This window comes from Protopterus annectens, chromosome 1.part0, assembly GCF_019279795.1.
Source record: "Protopterus annectens isolate FY-2018-M chromosome 1.part0, PAN1.0, whole genome shotgun sequence".
Taxonomy (NCBI): Eukaryota; Metazoa; Chordata; order Ceratodontiformes; family Protopteridae; genus Protopterus; species Protopterus annectens.
In genome coordinates, this window is record NC_056725.1 from 687,200,574 (window position 1) to 687,223,255 (window position 22,682).

The 22,682-nt window shown below is 39.3% G+C and overlaps 1 protein-coding gene across 1 annotated transcript in view; it reads right to left on the reverse strand.

The window, feature by feature from the left end:
• LOC122793921 (latent-transforming growth factor beta-binding protein 4-like) overlaps positions 1-22,682 on the reverse strand; it is a 2,484,519-nt gene that overhangs the window by 522,887 nt on the left and 1,938,950 nt on the right. The window contains exon 21 of the mRNA XM_044062009.1: positions 9,691-9,816. Within this exon, the coding sequence (XP_043917944.1) occupies positions 9,691-9,816 (126 nt within the window). The remainder of the gene's footprint in view (positions 1-9,690; positions 9,817-22,682) is intronic.

The window sequence follows — 22,682 nt, forward strand, 5'->3', positions numbered from 1 at the left end:
AATACTTAGTGCAATATTCACCATGACTGTTAACTTATAGGCCATCTAGGGCAGTAGCAGTGTAGTACAATATCTCTTCTTTCAGTGCAATACAAGTTATGAATTTGTAAATTAACTATTGTGCAATACTCTTAAGGTCCATAGTGCAATACTCTAATCTTCACAGTGCAATACTCAAATGTTTCTTTCTGTGCAAGGATCAATGCAATGTCTTAACGAAGTACTTGTGCAATACTAAAGTCTCATGCAAGTAAGTGTTCCCTGCAAAAAGTGTTAAAATGTGTTTCTAATTATGTGCAGTCTGCCTACCTGCATGTCCGTGATGTAATAGCTAGGTGGTATATCTGTAAATGTCTGTGAAACTAGTCTAAATGTTGTCTGCACATTGAGTCTGGAGGTACAGAATTACATTCAGTTTTTGAACTTGTGTGATTTCTAAATGACGATAAAGTTTACTTTGACAATTTACATCTAGAAGCGACTCACATCAAGGCTGGTAAAGCAGCATGATGCACTACAGCTCCTTCATGTCCAAATAACCATCAGAAAGGTCCAGTGTCTATAGAATGTCTAGCTATAGAACTCCTTATATGACTCAGCAATAGTACCAAATATTAAAAAATATGTTAAAAAATATATCTTGGCTATATCTTATGTATGCTGATTCTCCAGCTCTTACTTGATTATATTATTCCTTGTATGCACTGTGTGCTTTTTAAGAGCTGGAGAATCAGCATACATACGATAAAACCAAGATGGATATATTAAGGCTTTTAACATATATTTTTAATATATATTTTTTAACATATTTTTTAATATTTTGTACTATTGCTGAGTTCTTATTTGTAGAAGTTCAATACAAGTGTTTTGCCCCCCCACCCCCTGTTTTATACACATTCCATACACATGCACACACATATATCTATACTTTTATCTTTCACTATTAAATGTTTTTCATACATGGGCATATAGTATAGAACATATCGGAATCGTGACTTTAAGAGCTTTTATCATGTGTTTTCTATTAGGCATTTAATTGTTTTTTTACTAGAAGTGATACCATATTTAAATGGAGCTGAAGTACTTTAGTATTGTTTTAAGTCTGAAGAAATGTCCTTGGAGATGCGAAAGCACTTACTTTATGGAATAAAGAATATATATTTTTTACTCAGTGGTTTGCTTCAATTGTTGTGGAGTACCTGCTATTCTTCTACATTTGGTTTTAGATGTGTGTCAGGTTTTATAGAAGAAATGCATAATAATAGGTTTGGGATTAGTTTTGATGGTATAAAGTAAACTGTTTAGATGTAACTTTGGAAGGTATGTATACTAGTGTAATAAAAACAAGAATTCATAGAAATTTTCAAAATCAATATCATATACTACATGGGGAAAGTTGCCCCCCACACACACACACACACACACACACACACACACACACACACACACTATGGAATCAATACCGTATGGGGAATATTTGAGAGTATCCAGGCTATGTAATGTTAGACAAAAATGTCAAGGGGAGATGGAAAGAACTATTAAAATATTTCAAAATAGTGGATATGAGAGTGATGCCATCTGGGAAGGAGAAGGGAAAGTTACAACAAAAAATAGAAGTATAAATAAACCCTTAAGAAAAGAAAAAGAAATGGTTGATGCTACAAGAGGCAATAAGTCAAAGGAATTGATTGATTTTGTTACTAAATATACATTGTTTTCTGAAAAATGTATTCATATGGTTAAATATTTTTGGGACATTTTTCATTGAGATAATAGTTTGGATTTCTTACATTCTAAAAGGTTGGTGATTTCCTACAGAAGGGTAGAAGTATCAAAGATTTGTTGGTACATGCAAAGTTTCATATGCCCATGATTATAAGAAATAATACAGTGGGGGAAAAGGAAACATACCCGTGTGGGAAATGTACAGGGTGTCAATTTGTGGTAAGTAGTTTCAACTATATTAATGGAGCTAAATTTCAGGAGCAGGGTTTATATAGTGGAGGGGGTCGTGTATGGGTTTAAATGCCCGTGTCAAAAATTTTACATAGGGGAAACAAAAAGAAACTTTTCAGCTAGGTTTAAAGAACATATTAGAGATATTAGAAAGTGTAGTGAATACAATCCAGTTGCTATACATTTTCAGCAGTACCATGACAGTGACCCTATGGGGTTGCAGGCTACTATTTTAAATCAAGTTTATAAAGAGTACATGTATCCCCAAGATATTAAAAGTAAATTACACAGAAAGGAATCCATTTTAATTTTAAAGTTTAATACACTTTTCCCTGTAGGACTTAACAGGGAATGTAATTGGAAATTCTTTTTGTAATGGGGAGTCATAATAAGGTTCATTTTAATACTTAATTGTTAAAGTGGTTGAGTATTCTATTAGTATGAGATGTATAAAACGTGTGTGCTTTCATTGTATATTACTCTGTAAAGGCTTTGCAAAGATGAGTTGCTAAGAGAATTTTCAACACTTTATTGTTTTACAGTAAACTAGTTTGTGAATTTATACACTGGCCTTTTTGTGTATGGTGCTTTGTTACAGTTCTTCAGATTGTTCATTATGGTAAGGACAGCATTCCAAGCTCTTCTTAATGGGAGCTGCTAGGCAAAAACTCTTGAACACAGTAGCATAAAAGGGTGTCCTACACCTTCAATCTCAATTATCACTAGATAATAACCACTTATAGAATGAAGGTAGAATAGGTCTGTTACAGCTGTGTAAGCCTAAGGACTGCATAAAACTATTACTAGTGTTACCACTACCTAAACTATATTTTCAGCTACTGCAAAGCTAGCGTTAAGCCTGTTATTAAGCTATTTAGTAACAAATTGGATGGTGCCTTTGATTTCTAATATGCAATTTTGGTATTTAAAATAACTTTGCTGTACTGTTACATGTAGACTGAGAGTGCTTTGTAAATGTTTCACTTACACGCTGACTACTTATGTAAAGGGCTCTAGCATTGTGAATTGTCTGTATCTCATAAGCCTCTGAACGCCATATACTGTGGCATTAAAATACTGTCTCTCTCCCTATCTCATCCTAGGTAGCCCCCCATGCTAACTGCTCACCGCGTGGCACCCAGGTTACCTACGCTGAAATAAAGGACGCCCTCCCAGTGCGAATGCACAGACCAGCTCCTAATAACTAACTGAAAATACAAGTGTATCACTCAAATAGATTTAGGGTAAAATAAACATCCTAGCTTTAATTTTGTTAGCCAGGAAAGCGTTCCGCTGGCAGGAATCAGACAGTACCTTCACCAAAATCAGGCTCTGAAACTATATAGCCAAGAACTGAGTCCCTCAAATAAGACAAGCAATTTCTTTAAAAATTTGTCTGCAGAACCTACAACCAGTTACCTTTGAGACCCTGCAAACTCCTGGCGGTGTATTCCCTGCTCCGCTTCACCTTCGCTTCGCTCGGGCTCGCTCCGTGCCCCACCCTGCCCCCTTATCCCACCCGCCCCCACTACCTCTACATTTATTAGGTTGACTAGCCCATCCCACTTACTATCTACCAATCACAACTGCCCCTCACTTTATCACTTCCCCTCCCACATTTCTGGCCTTCCTATATTACCAAGGAAATTCTCCTAGTCCTCCCACCCACTAGCCTCTCTCTATACCATGGACAAAAACTCATATTCTATCATCCCCCTTATAGTATTACCCCTTCTTATTCCTTATCTTTCGACTAGATATGAAAATCAAGCACTCTCGGGAGTTCCCTTCCCCAAGAGTCACACTTCCTTACATTCAAACCTTCCCTCTAACCCTATCTCTCCCTCTCTCTCTACCCTGCTAATACCCTAGGCTCCAAAATAGTGCATCTTACCCCCCGCCACCCTAAGGCATCCACCACTAAAACTAGTCTTAAGTTACTATTCAAACTCCAAAGACTACTAGACCACCTGAAAAAATGTATCACCAATGATGGTGACATCCACCCCAACCCAGGTCCTAACACTGTCCCAGACTCTATCTCCTCTAAATCCGCCAGAAATTCTGCTGGCTCCCTCCTTATATTCCACCTTAATCTAAGAAGCATTAATAACAAGGTTCACAACTTACATGCTATGTTAGCTACCCATTCCCCTGACATTATGTACCTATCGGAAACATGGCTCAAACCAGGCACTACGGATGAAGAAATTCTCCCACCCGGGTATAATATCCTTAGGGCTGATCGGATAAATAAAAAGGGTGGGGAACAGCTGTTATGTTTAGGAATTCACTGAATATCATTAGGAATCCACTCCAACCTCCTAAGGTCTCTAACCTAGAACTGATTGCCCTAAAGATATGCCTAAACAGCCAAAAATGCATCAATCTTATAATAATGTATATACCACCAGGCAAGAACTCAGAAAACCTAGAGCAAACTCTCAGCTGGTTAGCCACCAATTACCCTCAAAAAAACATAGTGCTAGGAGACTTCAACATTGACTGGTCCCTCTGCTCCGAACACAAAAATCTCCATTCTATCAACTTACATGGTTTCTCCCAAAATATTCTATCTCCCACTAGAACTGGAAATGCTCAGCAAAAAGAGAGTATCATCAACTGGATTCTTACCAACAAAGATACAAATAACTATACCACAGGGATCCTTCCCAATGACCTTAGTGACCACCTTATTACTTATATCATAAAACATAAATGCCCACCTACTAACCCCCCCCCCCATACAGACTAGTTAGAAATAAGAAGAAATTTGTCCCAAACCGATTCCTTGCAGAACTCAAATCTTGTAATTGGTCCATCCTAAAAACTTTATCCCTAGATGAGAGCGTGTCATACTTTAATGACACATTCCTTAAGATACTTGACTCCCACGCCCCAAGGCGGCTAATCAGAACCAAAGAACGTATAGCACCTTGGCTAACAAGAGATACTAAAACTAAAATTAAACTCCGTGACCAGGCCTGGAACAAATGGAGAGCTACTAAAATGCCACTAGATCGCATCAAGTTTCAACAGCTTAGAAATTCAACAAAAACAGCCATTACTACAGATAAAAAACAATATTTCTGTCACCTCCAGGATAAACACCAGTATAACCCAAAGAAATTCTGGGCAGGATTTAATAACCTCCTCCATCCTGGTAAATCTACCACCCCCACCCCTGAGAAACTCATTGGGAAAGATCCAGAAGAAATAGCCAACACTTTTAACTCTTTTTTTTACCGAGACCATCCAGTCCCTAGCCAGTCAGCTTACCACTACTCCCTCATCCATAACTCTTACTAACGACCCAGTTCACCCCTCTTTTAACTTACAACCAGTATTTACCTCCTATATTCGTACCCTTTTGAAAAAACTCAAACCAACCACCCTGGCGGCTGACCACCACCCAGCCAAATACCTACAAATAGCGTCCGACGCCATCGCCTATCCCATATCAATCTTGATTAACAGAACCATAACTGAAGCTACCATTCCCTCTATTTGGAAAATCTCTTATATCATCCCTCTTCACAAAGGAGTGACCTCCACGGAGACATCCAACTACAGACCCATAGCAATACTGTCTCCACTAGCCAAAATTATGGAACAGTGTGTTCACAAACAACTCCTACACTACCTTACCCTTAATAGTCTCTTGTCTAACACCCAACATGGTTTTCGCCCCCATCATAGTACAACCACTGCCCTTCTCTCCTTTGTTGACTCAGTCAATAACAACCGCAATAATAAATTAATATCCTCCGCTCTCTTTCTTGACCTATAGAAAGCCTTCAACATGGTCAATCACCAGCATCTGCTCCACACCCTGGAAACCCTACATCTTAACAACCTAGCTATAAGTTGGTTTAATGCTTACCTCTCTGGTAGACAACAAGCTGTCCAATGAAAAAACAGGCTATCTGACCTACTCCCCAATACCATTGGTGTTCCCCAGGGCTCTATACTTGGTCCCCTTCTTTTCTCTGTCTTCATAAATGATCTTCATTCAGTCATCCCCAAAGCCACCTGCATCCAATATGCAGATGACTCCACCCTGATCTGCTCTGACGTCTCTCTCATCAAACTCCAAGCAACAACCCAGCACTGTTTTACTATAGTCGAAAAATGGTTCTCTGAATTAAAACTCATACTTAATCCAGCTAAAACCAAGTTACTACTATTTTTCCCCTCTGTATCTACTTCCCCAGGAAAAGAACCTCCAAATGCCAATAACACGATCTTCCACATGGTTTCCACCAATGGCACCATCATAGAGCCTGTCTCCTACACCAAACTACTAGGTGTGACCATTGACCACAAGCTTAAATTTGACATGCACATCAGCCTAACCATTAAGTCTGTAAACAAGAAACTCGGCTCCATGTATAGAATAAAGAACTTTTTAACCCCACATGCCAAACTAACCATTGCTCGCACTCATCTCCTCTCCATCCTCCCCAATACTTTCATTCCTCAACAGGAGAGAGCTCAATAAACTCTCTACAGCCTATAATCATATAGCCATATTTATAACAGGAATGCCTTATCGCACCCACCATTGCCTTAACCTAAAGACACTTGGATGGTTAGAATTGCCCAATATTCTCAAACTCAACCAACTCACTGAGGCATTTAAAATAATTAACCAACCAGACAAAACCCCCTCACTGAGCAAAATACTGACCCCCTACTCCAACCTAACCTGCCTCAGATCATCTAAAAGTGTCCAGGTACTGACCATTAAATCTAACAACTCTGGAGGTGATGCTCTCTATGCCAATTCCATCGGAAAGCTCTGGAATTCCCTCCCAAACAACCTAAGACTTATGACCTCGCTTAATCAATTCAAAAATCACCTCAAAGAATTCCTTAAGTCCCACTGGATTTGCCCTTGTCCTAAACCAGACTAACCCCAAAGGTCCCAGACCACCTAAGTCTCTTCCCTATCCCAGAGTTTAGAATCTTCCCTCACGACTGCACAATGTAACCATGTAAGATTATCTACATAATCTCTGTGCCTGTTATTCAACAGTATGTAAAGCCAGCTGTTTTTTGTATCTTTATGTTAATACTATTTACTGCTGCACGTGTATGTATTGTACCTTCTCTTCTTATTGGAGCGTTTCTCCCCGGGCCTCTACTGAAAAAGGACATGTATCCAGCTAGACCAGCCCGGTCAACAAATGTAAAATAAAAAATAAATAAATAAAATAAAATAAAATAATTCAAGCTGGTGCCAGCTTATAGAGCTTCACAAAAATGACCAAGGAGCAGCCAAAGAGATAACCAGTGAAACATTCCAAAACAAGGCAGCCAAAGCACCTAAAATATGAGTGGAATGAGCAATTGGAAAACCAGGCAACTGCCTGCAGTGGAAGACATAGCAGCACTTAATAAATTAGCAACCACCAAGCCAAGATGACCTTGGAAACCTTCTGGATAACTGTTTTGGAATCACTGGAAATGAAAAACTAGGAAAGTTTCATAAGAGACTTAATTATATCCAAATAATATATAACTGTGTGTGAACATCTTGAAAGGGTAAGAGATACTTTCGAAAAATTGACAAGAAAATTAATGGCCTGATTAAAATTAAACTAAGCAGCCTCCTTAGGTTAGCACTATGGGAAATATGATTGTGTTGGAAGACCGAGTAAGGAGGATCCACAAAACAGACATAAGCTCATGGGCAGAGATAATAACCACTAAGGGAATGTCTTACAAGACAAATATTTGAGGTCTGGAGTTAAAGTGTCCAAGACAAAAGTCCAAGGAGGCACTAGTCAATGGCCTCAAAAGGAAAGTATACTCCAAAAAGGCCTTAGCAACTTTTAGCAATCCCAAGGAAAAACATCCTGACCAAGATGAAACTTAGATACAGCAGGCAAGAAGACTTTAGCAGAAGAAAAACGTATGACTAATTCAAAAACTACAATAAGGTAATCTAGCAGCTGTAATAGTTGAATCTTGAGTTTTAATGAAAGAAAATGATAGCATTTTTTCCAAGTTCTGTATGTTGAGGCATAAAAGACATACTTTTAGAAAGAAATACTTAATTTTGTTAGGGCTGAAGTAAGAACAAATTATATATTTATTTTTGACAGAAGCATAGCTAGTTCAGCCAGCGCCTTGGGACAGTACTATGAACCAGTCCCCCACCCACTCAGCTGTTCAAATGAGGAGCCAAAAAAAAAAAAAAACACTTATCTGTAGTAAGTTAGTCGCTGCACTTCAAATAATTTGCTTATTATTTATTTAACATTTGTTTACCGGACAGAGCCTATTTTCAGTGGAGGCCCAGGGAGAAATGCTCCAGCTTATGTCTTTGGAATGTGGGACGAAGCCTGAGCACATAGAGGAAGCCCACTCAAATGCAGGCAGGACATGCAAACTCCGCACAGAAGGCACCCCAGCTGAGAATTGAACAGGAGAGCCTCTTGCTGTGTTGCAACAATGATAACTATTTCACCACCGTGTTGCCGACAGTTAGATCTACTGTTCTTCCATTGAAGACCAAAAAATAAAAAAAGAAACAACCAGGTAGCCATATGCATGACACACACACCTTCACTCCTGCCTCAGACATTCAGGTCCCTTTTCTGTGCCCTGCCCACAACCCTACTTCAAAACATTTTTATTTAAAAAAATCTTATTTTCAATTGTAGCAAGCTTTTTGCTACAAATGTAGCAAACAGTTGCTACAGTTTATATATGGAGTGCTACAGCACTCATGTTTTAGTTAAAAAAATAAATCTTCTATTTAAACTTTTGCACATGGCTTGCAAAAATGGCTGTATTTGTGAGATCTGAAACAATGTTCTGTGTTCTGAATTCTGAAATTGCAATCCTCAAATTAAACAGGAACCTCCTTTTGTATATTAGGTGAAGAAATAGCTTCCTAGGGCACTTCACCTCTACTGCAGGCATTCAGCACATCTGAGCTCTACAATATGATCTTCTCCCAGACATTCCTCAAGTACTTCAGTCACATGACTATTGCTCAGCAAACCAGACCCACTAGTCTGCTGGCCTTCAAGTTCACAATATGTTACACGTTGTAATGCAGCTTGACACATGCTCCACTTGTGATTGGTGATACAGTGATATACCAAATCTGATGACAGGCAGGAGATCAGATGAGCACTGTTGATACGATGGAGACTGTTGATGAACACCATAATTTCATCTATTCATTTTGTGGCCCATAACATAACACATAAATATTGAAACTATTCTGAAACATCACTCAGCTGGGAGTGCCTTCTGTATGGAATCTGCATGTCCTCCCCGTGGTCAAGTGGCCTCCGAAAGACGTGCGTGAATGGGCATGCCTTCGCTGAAGGTTGGGCGTCGGGCTGGCAACTCAGCATCATAAAAAAAAAAAAATCTACTGCCAATCATTAGCGGACCGGAGTTCTGCTGTGGTGACCCCTAACCGGGAAAAGACGAAAAGACTTGACTGACATACGTAGATTAAGAAAAGTGACTCCTTTTCCAATATATAATCACTGCTGAAACAAAAAAAAAAAAAAAAAAAAGAGAACAAAGCATACATTTTTTTTTGGCAAAATTCAACTGTGTAATATAAATTAACTATAAATTTGAAAGAATTATAAAAAAGAAAATCTAAAATATGTATTCTGTTGTTTCCATCATTAAAATATGCCTTATTCTGTGTGTGAGCGAGGTTTCATTACTTGACATAAAAATACATGAGCTATAGCTTACCAACACAGTCTGTTCCTTGCGTGTTTGGACGGAAGCCCCTTGGACATAAACAGCGGTACCCGCTGGCTGTGTTTTCACACTGTCCATTAGCACATGGACGTGGAATCTGATTACATTCATCAATATCTGAAATGAAAAAAAATTGCTATCTTATCAATTTCATTTTTTTATTTTCTAAACCAATTACTCTCTGTTCTTGTCTTACTGTTTACTTTATGGAAAAATGAAATGCTGATTTCATGTACTGCAAAGTTGGCAGCCATCATAATGTATTTAAACCTACTCATACATTTTAAATATCATTGTCACTGAACTAAAAGTTTGTACTACTTACCAAATCAGTATGAGAATATCTAAGCACTCAGCTTTAGTTCAGCATACTACTATACATGTCTGCTAACTTCAGCAGTCATTACTTGTGCAGCATAAAAAGAAATGCCTTTCAACATTAAAAGGAAAAAGGAAAAATCCAAATGGATGAATTGAGATTACTGTATAACTTAAATATATTTGTATTAACATATTAATAAAAAAAGATTAGATCACCATTTTATAGACTGGAAAAATGACAATCTTGCGGCATTTCACTGCATTTAATTATTTTTGCTAACAAATTATGAATATTTGTCTAATGGTAAAAGACACATTACTTTTCCATTCTTTGCTAAGAGTAAACTATAACTCAGATCCCCATTCTCACAATATGGTCTTTGCCTTTGTGTTTTGTCTCTCCTTATGTCCACCCTCACTAAAGACAGGCGGCCTTTAATAATTTTGTGCACCTATTCCAGTTCACAGTGGTACATCACTGGCTTGACATGGAGTATTTTGCCTTGTTTAGCCCTCTATTTATAGTGTAGCAGCTGATCCCTTAGCAGCGTTGTTATTTACCCTGCCAAACTTTTTAGCTCAGTGACCTAGCCCAGTAAAGCTTTCTTTCAGATTTAGGCTATTAGTAAATAATTTAATGCAGAATCAGTAGCAGAAAGCAACTCTGACAAAGTTTGCTAGTTTTTTGAAAGCAGATATCATCTGTTCCAAAAAGTGTATTTGGGAACTGCAGAGATGCCTTTATTGTCAAGTTACATGCACAAGATACTTCTCAAAACTGTAATTTAACAGAAAGGCAGTTATAATAGCTAAATAGAAAAGTAATAATAAACCTTGCTGAGTTAATTATTTGGTGCATTGCTGGGGACAAATGCTTATGGAGGGGTGGGAGTCTGTGAGCCTGGAATTCATTGACATATGCAAACTTATGGGGGCCTTAGGTAATTGCTGTGTGTGGTACAGAGAGTATTTTTTTTTTTTGTGCAACAAAGGGACGTGACTGTGGATATACTGCGGCACAATGTAGACATTCCCTATGGAAGGCCAGGAAAGAACTTTAGGTTGACTGAAGATTATTACTTAGAAACTTTACCGTTTGGGTGGCAAAGACCTAGGGTTCCGTTACATGGCATACAAGGTGATTTGCAAACATGTTTGTTTTCTTTTACAGGTTCCATAGGTGCTAACATAACTGGCTCATGAATATTATCAGGAAAGTGGATATAGTTTAGACAGGCTAACCTAGTGACACCGTGAAGGCTGTCCATGTCTGAAATAGTTGTAGTTGGCATCTTATTGGCTGTTCATTACATATTGCTGTTGGGAAATGCCAGCTATTACAGCTTGATGTAAAATTTTAACCCCAGGTAAAGGCAGAGTTTGTGGTCTGGGTGCTAAATGAGGTGTGCAGGATGAGTGATTCTGGGATAGACATGCACTTCGTACAGCAGCAGTTTCATGGGCTTGAAAGGAGATGTGGGTGTTGATTTGTGCTGTTCTTATCTTGTAGATTTATCACTAAATAATGCAGTTTTATGCTAAGTTAACTACGTACTTGGTTGCATACAAGGCAATGTCCAACCCAGAATTGGTGGACATGCTCCACCTAAAAAAAACAAATCACCAAGAGCCACACACTCTAGGGATCTTAACCTCACCACAATGATAAATAGGAAGTGTTGGAGGGATAGATTCCTGTCCCAGAGACTCCCCATGCTTTGGAACAGGATTCAAATCTACATTAGGCAGAGCCCCTCACTAATACTCTTCAAGAGAAACCTTGATGAGTGGATGGAAAACAGAAAATTTACCCCGGGGATCACTGCAGTGGCTCTACTGGACAGAGGCACAGGGAACTAATCTAAGGGGGTGGCGAAAGCCAACACATTCTGGCTAGGCTTATAGATGCCCTCAGGCATATAGCCTAGTACTTATCTATGAACCTATATGAATACAGAAAGGGATTAGTACAGCTGGTTTACTAAAGGAGGAAGCTATATTACGGCAAGTGACATTTCAGAGAAATGTTTGAGGGTCCTGTAAGTCAGTCTTTGGTGGTTTTCTGGTTATGTAACAGTAAGACACAATTCGGTGATGTCATGTATAAAAGGTCCCTATTTTTGAGCATTTATTCTCCTTTTATTGTATGGTTTTGTCCAGATTTCTTGATCAGGTTCGAATTATTGAAGGCTTGTGGATATCGGCTGCACATGCAAGTGGTGCATTGGGTATATCTTGGTGAATGGTATTGGTGTAGCATGAGTATTTTGCACTGCACCATGAAGTATGTTTTATATGGGGATCTAGACCATACCAAAGTGTCCAGGACAACTAGGGGGTACTGTCTGTTAGATGTACTTTAGAAGGATACTACCTGATTGTATTTGTAAACTGTTAGTCAGCTATTATGTTTGTTGCATTGTGTTCATTTGTTCCATATTATGTGCGTTAGTGTGCCTCATTTGAAGATGGAAGGTTGAGAGCTAGGCAGATGGTTTTACAATATAAGTTAGCTTGGCTTATACAGGGCACAAACTGATGTGGTCTGGAATCGCAAGGTTAACTGGGTTGTGGATATTGATAGGTCCCCTTCATGTGTGGGGTTTAGTCTTAACATACTCAACTGCTAGTTAAATTTATCTTGGCTATTTGATAGAGTCATGGGAAGCATAGCTTCAGTTATGGCTGCTTTGTCATAATGTGAGTGGCAGTGGTACATTATTTCCTGGGTTGGCAGGATAGGTTGTCCTTGAAGATGTCTTGGAATGTGTGTTATGTATTTTGGATGATTTACATGTCTTTTCTTTCTTGCAGATGGGGTCTTGGAATGCTGTGGCTGTAAGTTGGAATAGGTAGGTGGGTATAAGGTAGAGCCTTCTCTTCACATATAGAGGATTTAATTTTTTCCTTTCTTTGTAGATGATGGTGTGCCGAGTACCATTTGTGGAGATGCACAGTGAATTTGTGGAGGATGGAAGCAGTGGCAAGTGAGGAGGTTACACATGGGAGCACAAGTGGGCAACAGTTACTGACAGAAATTGCTGGAGTGCAGAAGGCATCATGCGGTGGCTTGAAAAGGAGATTTGAAAGGTATGCTTGATAAGATGGATGTTCTTGCCACTGGAATGGGGCATAAGGAGGGTCTGAGTAATCACCTTAGTAAGGCATGTCAGAGTTATGTGTTTAATTATTGGGAGCCGATTACTGCATTGGTATAGAGGGCAAGTAAGGAAGAGGTAGGTAGGGGGTCCCAAGAGAAAACTGTCGGGGATAGTTTATGGGGAGTGTGGGGATCCCACGGGATGAATAGAGTCACAACATTCATAGGAGCACAGGAACATATTAGGCTTCAGCCCTATGGCTCTTGCAATCAGGGGAAGGTTAATCCTTGCTTTCTTGGAACCTTGGGGTGGCTGTATTCACTCATCCAGTCATTGAACCGCATGTGAGGAAAGGGCCAAGGAGGTGTTTGATAGGATGCTGGAGTTTGTCCCTAATGGGTGGAATCTTTGGGGTGACAAATTTGTTCCCTGAGTAGGTAGTATTTGTTACATACCACATTAAGGTTTTACAGAATAGCACAAGGATCATTTCATTTGGGATTTGGGTTAATTTGGTAGATAGGGTTTTAGAGAGCATGGTTGGTATTTGACTGTGCTGGGGTAGTTTTAGAAACTGGGTGCGTTGTTACAGGGGAATCGAAGGTTTAAAGGAAGCTTGGTTGCAGGATAAGGCAGCTGTAGGACAGATTTTAATTACCTACTAGTGGTATAGGTAACATAAGGAAAGAGAGCTTTTGAGTTAGAAGGCTAGGGACAAACGAGGGTTAAGAATGTTTGGTAATGAGTGAATTGGGGGTGCTTATGGCTGGGCACGTAGATTACTTCATTGTTGAGCATAGGTGAGTTTTCAGAAACTAGGTCAAGGGGTGCTGGTTTTCGGCTATCTAAGGTTAGGACATTAAAGTTTTGGAGTTAGACTATTTCCTACAGTAATGGGCTAAAAAGGTATGTATTCTCTTGGAGTGGATGTTCCGGTGCTATAGTGGGGTCACAGCAATCCTATATTTAGTTTCATTAGGGTGTGTTTCAGTGGTGGTATGGCAAGGTGGGTTTATGACGGGATTCTAAGGTGCTTTACAGATGATGGGTACACCAAATGATATTTGGCTTGACCCTTCCCTTTATGGAAAGTAGGGGGTTGAACAATTTTGGGTAGAAGGGAGGGCGAACAGCCTGGTCAGGGTGGGTGGCAGAGAAGAGGGCTAGGCTTGCCCTCTTCCTCTCCCCCTCTGGTGTCTGGATGTTCATTTCAAGGATCTGGGGGAAAGGAAAATTAGTAGTTGCAGGAAGCTTGCTGAATAGATAAGAAAGCTGAGGTAAGGATGCTGCTTACTTGGTGGAAGGTAATTCAATGAATGGTGTATGAAGTGAGATGGGACGCTGCTTCATGAGTAAAGTAAGCGAGCAGAGGTATTGACCCTGCTTGTTGGCCAGGGTGAGTAGGTACGCTGCCCTGATTAACATTACAAGGATGTCATGCTGTGTTTAGAAGCAATTATAAATAGTTGTAATAAATGAATTTGTAAACAAAGCTATTTTATGGAAATTTAATAAAGGTCATCAAATGTCATAGTCTCACAAGGGATAATTGGCTAAGCTTAAAATGGCTCGCAAGAGCAGTTAGCTTAGTACTAACCTACGAACTAACCTATGAACCTATTTGGTGTGATGTGTTTATTGAAGGGGACCAGGACCAAAATGTCCTACAAACTCCTCTGCCGGCTTGAACCATAGGCAGGGTCACATACTATTGTGCTAACTAGGTGTCCATAAGCAGTTACTATAACTTGAACATAATATTTTCCTATGTAATAAAAGTTGCTGTGTGTTAAAATAAAGTTAATGCTCTGTCCAAGTGTCTTATGGCTGATGGTTAGGCATTATGTTTCATCACGTATGTGTGTCAGACATGTTATGATGTTATCATCATATGGGACATTAGTATAGAGAGGTGTTTTCATAAAAAATAGAAGGTGTCTTCTACATGTTCCCGATCCTGAAGTTTAGCAACTCAGCAGAACTGTCTTTCTCAGGTAATGGAAATCTAAAACAGGGGTTCAAATGCTTTTTGAGAAATATTCTAAAATCTCTTGTCAAAGTAAGGGACAGTTATATTTACAATAAAACTCAATTTCTCTATACCAGCTACAACTGATATTAAATTTCTTGCTAACACCCCATACCTCTGTCTTTACTTTGACAACTGTCACAGTTGCTGCCTTCCTGTCCTTTCATTAATTATAAATTAAACCCAGAAATCCTCTCCCAGCTAGCATTGCACATAAATTATTATCATTTATAATCTCACAGCTCCCTGCACTGCAGATGATCCCCATCAGGACCCCTGAGTGCTGTCATGACAAGTGCCAGAACCACCTTTCTCATTCTAAATGCAATAAAGTCCAAAACAATACCACCATAGCTGATTTAAAATTCAAACTTCCTTTATTCCAAAAGATAAAAAACAGTAGTTTAAAACCACATAAAGAGAATTTTTTTTTCATATTTTTATTATTGAAACAATACCTTCAGTAGCTACAAAGGATTGTTGTAAGTACCTTTCTCATTCTCTGCTCATTGCAACTGCCTCAGCTGTTGAGGTCATTCATCCTAAGTGTCCTTCAACTCCCCTACAATATGGGAGAAGATCTTCTGCAAGTGAAACTGAGCTAATCTTCTACTGAAACACCAGCTATGTATCCCAGGATACCCTCACTATACGTCTACATTTTTCTGCATCAAAACAGCCGTTTGACTGAGTTATCAGCAAGTGGAGGTCAGTTGACAGGTTAGTTCCTCTCTTGACTTGAGTGAACAGAACATATAGGTTAGGGTTAAATGACATGAATTCAAAAAGTTACTTATAAACCTCTGCCATATGGTAGCCCGGTACTCAGTACATTTACAATAATCTATGTATTCAAACAAAATGGTTATTATGGGCAACACAGGGCACGCACATAAGTCAAAAGCAATTCACCACTTGGGTTTAGATTAGGCAAGAAGTTCCACTAGATCAAGACCTTCCAGCTGTCACTATCTTTTCTCACTTGAACATTAAAGACTGACCTACAGAATCAGTAGGTGATGCTTTTCAAGCACCACACCCAGTGTCTGTAAGAAGTCTGAATGGTCCACGTCACTGCTAGGTGTATATGTACAAAAAACCTACAACATACAGTCTCATTAAGGCAACTATCTTGCCTAGCATAAACACTAGCTGGATAACACCAATGGGGGTTTATATATATCCCTAAATCTAATTGTGGCTACTTCTATGGAAGTGAGACAACACATCTTACATAAGAAGTCTAAGAATTCTGGTTCCAGAACCAATGTTCTATGTAGAGGTATACTCTACTAAAATAAATATAGACAATACTTAGCAACTGCTGTCCCAAGCACCGTCTCCTTCTCTAGCAGTACTGCGACATCCCATTTTCTGACAGTCAGTTTTCACTGCTACACCCTTGACTGTTTTAATATGTTCCACTCCAGGCTGCCACTTGAGTGCATCACACCTGCCCCCCAGCCTTTTGTTTTGCTGTGAGTCGTGAGGCCATAGGACGCCTCCCTGCAGTTTTGCTGGTCTGGAAATTCTGACCTGGGAATTGCTGGCCTACATGAGCTACCTTGAACACCAGGTGAACTCTTCCCAGGAATGCCTCTAGAAGTAGATCTCTGTATTCCTGTTCTTGAATGAGCTTCTCTGATCCTTTAACTGAACCATGGTATGACTCACATTTCAGACTACTGTTTGTGTACTGCCTCCTCTTGGAACAATTTGCAAAATATGTTAAATTAAATTTCTTCCTGCACTTTTAAACTGTCTACACATTTTTGCAACACAAACTAATTGTTTTTTCAAGCAAAGAAGAGTTTAAAAGACTTTCATAATCTACTCAATGTTTCACCTACCTCAGCTTTTAGACATAAAACTGTAGACATTTTCAAATGTAGCAACATATACATGCTAGACTGTCTTTTCTAGCTCACATGAAAAAATATCTTCCTACTGTTATCAAGGGGGAATAAACAAATATGAAACTCGAAATGTGGAACTGCCCATGTAAACACGTATGATGTAATAAGTTAATGTAATTTATAACCCAGTATACAGATATGCAGCTATCAATACAGAGCTTATCTAAACAATCCTGTGTTGGTTTGTGATTGACTGTAGAGTTACCTGGTAAGAGAAGTTTTATTTTGATTGGTATTTCATTTTTACCTCTTTTTTCAGTTTGTAGGAAGAACAACATAATTTGCAGATAAGAATATTTACTATGATTTATATTTTGTTGTTTTACCTCTAGTTTTTATGGGTTGTTGTTAGAAAAGGATGGGTTTTAGACAGGCAAACTCAAGCCATCTCAATGTTCTTAGTCAGTTGTAAATTCACACAGAATGCAGAAAGGGCAATCTAGAGTTTATCTGAAACAATCCTGTGTTGGTTGTAAACTACTGATCTTTACCGTTAAAAAAGAGGTGCGACTGTGAGCAATAGTGAGCAGAAGTTACGATGTGCATTTGCAAGTGATGTAAAGGAATTCCAGCTTTTGTCTGACATTCACACTGGTATGGTCAGAGCAACAACTAGTCTACTTAATTCAATATTTAGTTATTTATTGTTTGAGTGATTTTTCTCATAGAAGTTGATTTACAATCTCTGTGTATTCTGTGGTAACTGATTTCGATTATCCTTTTTTACAGAATTCTTTATTCTTTTGCAGCTGAAAATGAATTCCTTAAATGAGTATGCCATGATTTGCTGAAGCACAAGCCTCTTGTGCATTGTAGTTAAGCTGTCTGCTTAACAGATTAGGTCATGGCTATTAATTTGGCTCCCAGAAAGCAACAAAGTGTAAAGACTTCTCATCTTTTCTTTGTCTCTGATTTAAAACTGTAAAGTCCATTAAATGAGGAACTGAAAGCACATCTGCAATTAGTCAAAACTTTTTTAGATGATACAAGAAGAGAGGTGGAAGGTTATGAGTGTAGTAGTGAGAGTAGGAACTTTGAATGTTGGCAGTATGACTGGTATAGGGAGAGAGCTAGCTGATATGATGGAGAGAAGGAAGGTTGATATATTGTGTGTGCAAGAGACCAGGGAAAAGTTAAGACGGGCACTGGGAGGCAGTGAATAGTTACTGAACAGCTGGGTAACTACAGCAGAGCTAGTAAGTGAGACTGCTAGAAAGGTGTTTGGTGTGACATCTGGACAGAAGAAGGAGGACAAGGAGACCTGGTGGTGGTGGAATGAGGAAGTACAGGAGAGTATACAAAGGGAGAGGCTGGCGAAGAAGTGGGATTGTCAAAAAGATGAAAAAAGTAGACATGAGAATAAGGAGATGAGGCGCATGGTAAAGAGAGGTGGCAAAGGCTAAGGATAAGGCATATAGAGAGTTGTATGAGAGATTGGACACTAAAGAGGGAGAAATTTACCTGTACCAATTGGCTAGAACGAGGGACAGAGCTGGGAAAGATGTGCAGCTGGTAAGGGTGATAAAGGATAGTGAGGGAAACATGCTCACAAGTGAGGAGTGTGTGTTGAGTAGATGGAAAGTGTACTTTGAAGGGCTGATGAATGAAGAGAATGAGAGAGAGAGAAGGTTGGCTGATGTGGGGATAGTGAATCAGGAAGTGAAACAGATTAGCAAGGAGGAAGTAAGGACAGCTATGAAGAGGATGAAGAATGGAAAGGCTGTTGGCCCAGATGACATACCAGTGGAAGCATGGAGGTGCTTAGGAGAAATGGCAGTGGAATTTTTAACCAGATTGTTTAATGAAATTTTAGAAAGTCAGAGGATGCCTGAGGAGTGTTTTGGTACCTATCATTAAGAAAAATGGTGATGTGCAGAGCTGCAGTAACTACAGAGGGATAAAACTGATCAGTCTCAGCTTAAAGTTATGGGAAAGAGTAGTGGAAGCTAGGTTAAGAAGGGAGGTGATGATTAGCGATCAGCAGTATGGTTTCATGCCAGGAAAGAGCACTACAGATGAAATGTTTGCTCTGAGAGTGTTGTTGGAGAAATACAGAGAAGGTCAGAAGGAGTTGCATTGCGTCTTTGTGGACTTAGAGAAAGCATATGACAGGGTGCCTAGAGAGGAGTTGTGGTATTGTATGAGGAAGTCGGGAGTGGCAGAGAAGTAAGAGTACGAGGGTAGTGTGACATTGGTGAGGACTGCGGTGGAAGTGACGGATATGTTTAAGGTGGAGGTGGGATTACATCAAGGATCAGCTCTGAGCCCTTTCTTATTTGCTGTGGTGATGGACAGGTTGACAAATGAGATCAGACAGGAGGCCCTGTGGACTATGATGTTTGCAGATGACATTGTGATATGTAGTGAGAGTAGGGACCAGGCAGAAGAGACCCTGGAGAGGTGGAGATATGCTTTAGAGAGGAGAGGAATGAAGGTCAGCAGGGCTAAAACAGAATATATGTGTGTAAATGAGAGGGAGGGTAGAGGAATGGTGAGGATGCAGGGAGTAGAGCTGGTAAAGGTGGATGGGTTTAAGTACTTGGGATCAGCAGTTCAGAGTAATGGTGAGTATGGAAGAGAGGTAAAGAAGAGAGTACAGGCAGGGTGGAATGGGTGGAGAAGAGTGTCAGGAGTGATTTTTGACAGACGGGTACCAGTAAGAGTGAAAGGGAAGGTGAGGGTAATGAGACCAGCTATGTTATATGGATTGGAGACGGTGGCATTGACAAAAAGGCAGGAGTCAGAGCTAGATGTGGCAGAGTTAAAGATGTTAAGATTTGCACTGGATGTGACTAGGATGGACAGGATTAGGAATCAGTATATTAGAGAGTCAAGCTCAGGTTGGACAGTTTGGAGACAAAGCAAGAGAGCCGAGATTGCATTGGTTTGGACATGTGCTGAGGAGGGATGCTGGGTATATTGGGAAAAGGATGTTAAGGATGGAGCTGCCAGGTAAGAGGAAGGCCTAAAATAAGGTTTATGGGTGTGGTGAGAGAGGACATGCAGGTGGTTGGTGTGAAAGAGCATGATGCAGAGGACAGGAAGAAATGGAAACAGATGATCCACTGTGGTGACCCCTAATGGGAACAGCCGAAAGAAGATGGCAAGAATTTCATTTGGTCTTGATAAATATGCAACAGGACCCTTTAAAGCAGGAAAGCTGCAGCACCAAGAAAACATCAGCCTGAGACAGGAATGTGGTTATAAAAGAACTTGAGCAAGAAGGAGTGTATAAATATTTGGGAAATGAAGAAGGATCAATAATAAAATGTGAATAAAACTAAGTAAAGAATATTTTAGAAGACTTAAATTAATCTGGAAAACAGTGTTGATATCTAGGAACAAAGTTCAAGCTATAAACCAATTTGTCTTCCTGTCCTAACTTACAGTTTTGGAATGACTGACTGGCCCCAAAAGGTGTTGGATAGATTAGACAGGAAAACAAGAAGGAGGATTCATGCTCATCAAATGATTTATAATAATCAGTGTATACCATGACTATATATTCCCCATTCCGAAGGTGGTATGGGCCTCCTTGATATTGATTACATGTATAGATATGCAATTGTGGGACTGCATACATATCTGCTGGCCTCACAAGACCCAAACATAGTGAAAATTGTGAAACATGAGGAGAATAAATCTAAGATGACTTCCCTGCTTAGTCTAGCAGAAGTATATCAGCGTCAAGTGGGAATGGAAATCAAATCAGAAGTAGATGAAAATCAGGCAGCAACTGAATGTGCTAAAAAACAAAAGAAAAAGGAGACAGCAAGAAATGTGTAAGATGCATAAATGTACAGAAAACTCCTGGAACAACCTCATGTTGATCTAGTTCGAATGCAGGAATGATTAAGGAGAGGCAAATTTAAGCCAAAAGATGAGAGGTTAATATTAATGGCACAAGATAGTGGACTACGTGCACATTGGTTTACAAAGTCCATTGAACATGTGGAAGAAACAGACAAATGTAGGTTTTATAAAACAGAATTGGAAACAGTTACACACCTTGCTGCTAGCTATGACATGCTAATGGCAGAAGGACTGTATACTAAAAGGCATAATAATGTGGCAAGATTGTTGCACTGGGGATTGTGCAAACATTATAATATTGAAGTAGCTGAAAAACACTGGAACATGAACCACAAAGCATTATAGAAAATGATGACGTCTACATCACATGGGATTACCCATTACCAACAGTTCAAAAGACAGATGCAAGAAAACCAGATATAACGGTCCATGAAAAGAAGCCAAAGTAGCTTTGATCACTGAAATTGCTACACCCATTGACTACAGTGTCTTGCGTACAGGGAGCCACAAAGTCATAAAATACCAGGATTTGCAGGCAGAAATGAGAGCAACGTGGAAGAAAGATACCCAGACAGTTCCAACAGTGGTAGGAGCAATGGGTCTTAGAAAAAAGAATCTGCAATCATATTTAGATATGTTACTAATACATGTAACTCCATACAAATTGCAGGAGTCATTACTGGGCACATTGCAGGTGCTGCAAAGAGCACTTCTAGCTGACATCAAAGATTGAAACAATACAAATTTCATGAACTTTAATCATACTTTGACTTAGGAATGGGGTCCATTTCCATAATGGTATTAGAAACCCAAACGATTTGGAGAAATTAAAACAGGGGAAAATATATGAAAGTATGCAGAGGGAGGGCCAGCTGTATATGCACACCAGCCATGCATATATGGAGCAGACAAAAATATTAAAGAGCCTTGTCTGACCCTATACTCTGTTCCCTGTACATCCCATATTCCATTCTCCTAGTTGGATTACTATTCAATTCTGAAATGTCATTAATTCACTTAGTATTACTCAACATGCTGTCCCTTGGAGTATGTATGTGCTTGCCTCAGTCACTCTATGTCCTGTTAAAAGGGTCTTGCTTACAGCAAACCTACTCTGTTAATCCACTATCTGGTCTTACATACTGAAGGGCACTGCACTGGCAAGAAAATTGTCACAACCCTTCTTCTGCCACCTAATCTCTGGATATTAGGGAAGCAATCTTCCTGAGCAGATGTTTGCCTAACATTTTCTGACTGTATAAGGTACAGCTCCTACATGCATATCAAATACAATCTAAGCAATCTTGACACATACACACACATATAATATATATATACGTAGTTAGGGTCCATGCATATGTTCCTGGGCTAGATAGCCCTTGATATTCCATTTCATGGAGTTGTTAAAGGGAAATTACATTAGTCAAGTAAAGGTTTAGCTTGCTGTGTTCCTCGCAGTTACTAGTAAACTGAAACCATCCACAGGCAAGCTTTGCTTGAGCATATTTCAGCTGCACATCAAAACCTTTCTTACACCTAAAAAATACCAGAGGAAACAACTGTTCATATGAATCGTACTTATTTGCTTTCAAGGAGTGCATTTATTATCCCTACTAAGACACCACTTCAGGGATGTCCAAAATCTCATTCATGGAAATTCTCTTATAGAGGCCAAAAGATACAGGGATACTATGGAGATCCCCTGCAGCTCTAAGAAGATCTTTATTAATTAAACATTCATATATTTTAACATTTCTAACATTTTGGCTCTCATTTATTTACTAGGACAGTTATAAAATGATC